The following is a 1,549-nucleotide window of genomic DNA, read 5'->3' on the forward strand; positions in this document are numbered from 1 at the left end:
TACTAGTCTCATGAAATTTTGAGTCACTGATGAGTTTCTTCTAGGCTAACCAGCTCAAAAGGCATTTCAGTCACTGACCTTAAACTGATCAGTTATGTGAAGCATATAATTCCTACCTTTAAAATATTTTCTTCATACTGCATTGCATTTCACTCCTAACAGCATATTTCAACAATACTTTCACTGTTTTTCTCTCTACAGACGAGCTGTTAACCAACAGAGAAGACACAAAAGCTAAAATCACTATGTGGAGCTGTGAAACCTTAAACAACAGTACTGAGCACAGTGAGGACCAGCATCTCTGCCATGACTTCCACCTTGTGCTTTCCATCTTTTCCCTACTCTACCTCATTATATGTTTCCCAATTGGCCTGTGTTACAATGGCTTGCTGGTCCTGGTTAATCTCTATAACAAAGCTACTATGACTATGCCAGATGTTTATTTTGTCAACATCGCTATTGCTGGTCTCATCATCAACGCCCTGGCACCAATGTACCTTCTAGGTCTTGCCAATACAAAATGGGCCATCTGGAATTCTAACAATGAAGTTTATATTACGTTACTTATTTTATTCAACGTCTCCTCTTTAGTTACCATGTACTCTACTACGTTACTCAGCCTGGACTACTACATCGAACGCGCTCTACCGAGAACTTACATGTCGAGCGTGTACAACACCAAGCACGTTTGTGGATTCATCTGGGGTGGTGCCATGCTGACAAGTTTCTCATCTCTCCTGTTCTACGTCTGCAATCACGTCTCCACTAAAATAATTGAATGTTCCAAGATGCAGAACAAAGAAGCAGCTCACGCCATTATGGTCTTTATCGGGTATGTGGTGCCAGCCATCGCTGTACTGTATGCACTGATCCTAATCCTGAGGATACGCAAAGAGGCCACGCCGCTGGATCAAGACACTGGACGATTAGATCCATCGGTGCACAGGCTTTTGATTGCCACAGTCTGTACACAGTTCACCTTATGGACACCCTATTATGTCACTCTCTTGGTAAGCACGTTCGCTAACACACGAGGACGAATGGCGGATGAAAACTTCAGTCGAATACTGCATTTTACCAAGATTTTATCCAAGTTCTTGGCTTTCTCGAGCAGCTTTGTAATGCCTTTGCTCTACAGGTACATTAACAAAAACTTCCCCAACAAATTACGACGTCTGCTGAAGAAGCTGCACTGTGGGAATCAAGGGTGTTCTCATGAACGCTCAGTAGTACAGCAAGTGAGGACGTAGGTATGAAAACCCCTCTGGTGCTCTGTTACTGCAGTACTTAGCATACCAGTGCTGGGACTGTGATAGTGCTCTGTTGGCACTCAGTCTTTAATGTTAAGAGTCCCAACCAAGAGGCTAGAAGGAGCTTTCCATTGCTGTTAAATGAAACAGTCTTAATTTTCAGGTAGTTAATTGCTGAAAATTGCTGAGATCTTGTGAGACTCTGGCCTCTGTGCTGTGATACCTGTGACAGCTAACACTTTGAGTGCACTGAACTGGTTACAAAGCATAAACTCTGTCTTCATTGCTCTAATATTCCT

At 42.8% G+C, this 1,549-nt stretch overlaps 1 protein-coding gene across 1 annotated transcript; it reads left to right on the forward strand.

Moving 5' to 3' along the window:
• Positions 1-209: 209 nt before the first annotated feature.
• Positions 210-1,250, forward strand: GPR146 (G protein-coupled receptor 146). The gene has a single exon (XM_054391259.1). The coding sequence runs from the start codon at positions 246-248 to the stop codon at positions 1,248-1,250; it is 1,005 nt and encodes a 334-aa protein (XP_054247234.1). The 5' UTR covers positions 210-245.
• The last annotated feature ends 299 nt before the right edge of the window (positions 1,251-1,549 follow it).

The sequence above is a fragment of the Indicator indicator genome, chromosome 22 (genome assembly GCF_027791375.1).
Source record: "Indicator indicator isolate 239-I01 chromosome 22, UM_Iind_1.1, whole genome shotgun sequence".
NCBI classification, from domain to species: domain Eukaryota; kingdom Metazoa; phylum Chordata; class Aves; order Piciformes; family Indicatoridae; genus Indicator; species Indicator indicator.

What these genes read in the sequence shown, in the direction of transcription:
- GPR146 (XM_054391259.1), top strand. Translation starts at nt 246, where the DNA reads ATGTGGAGCTGTGAAACCTTAAACAACAGTACTGAGCACAGTGAGGAC.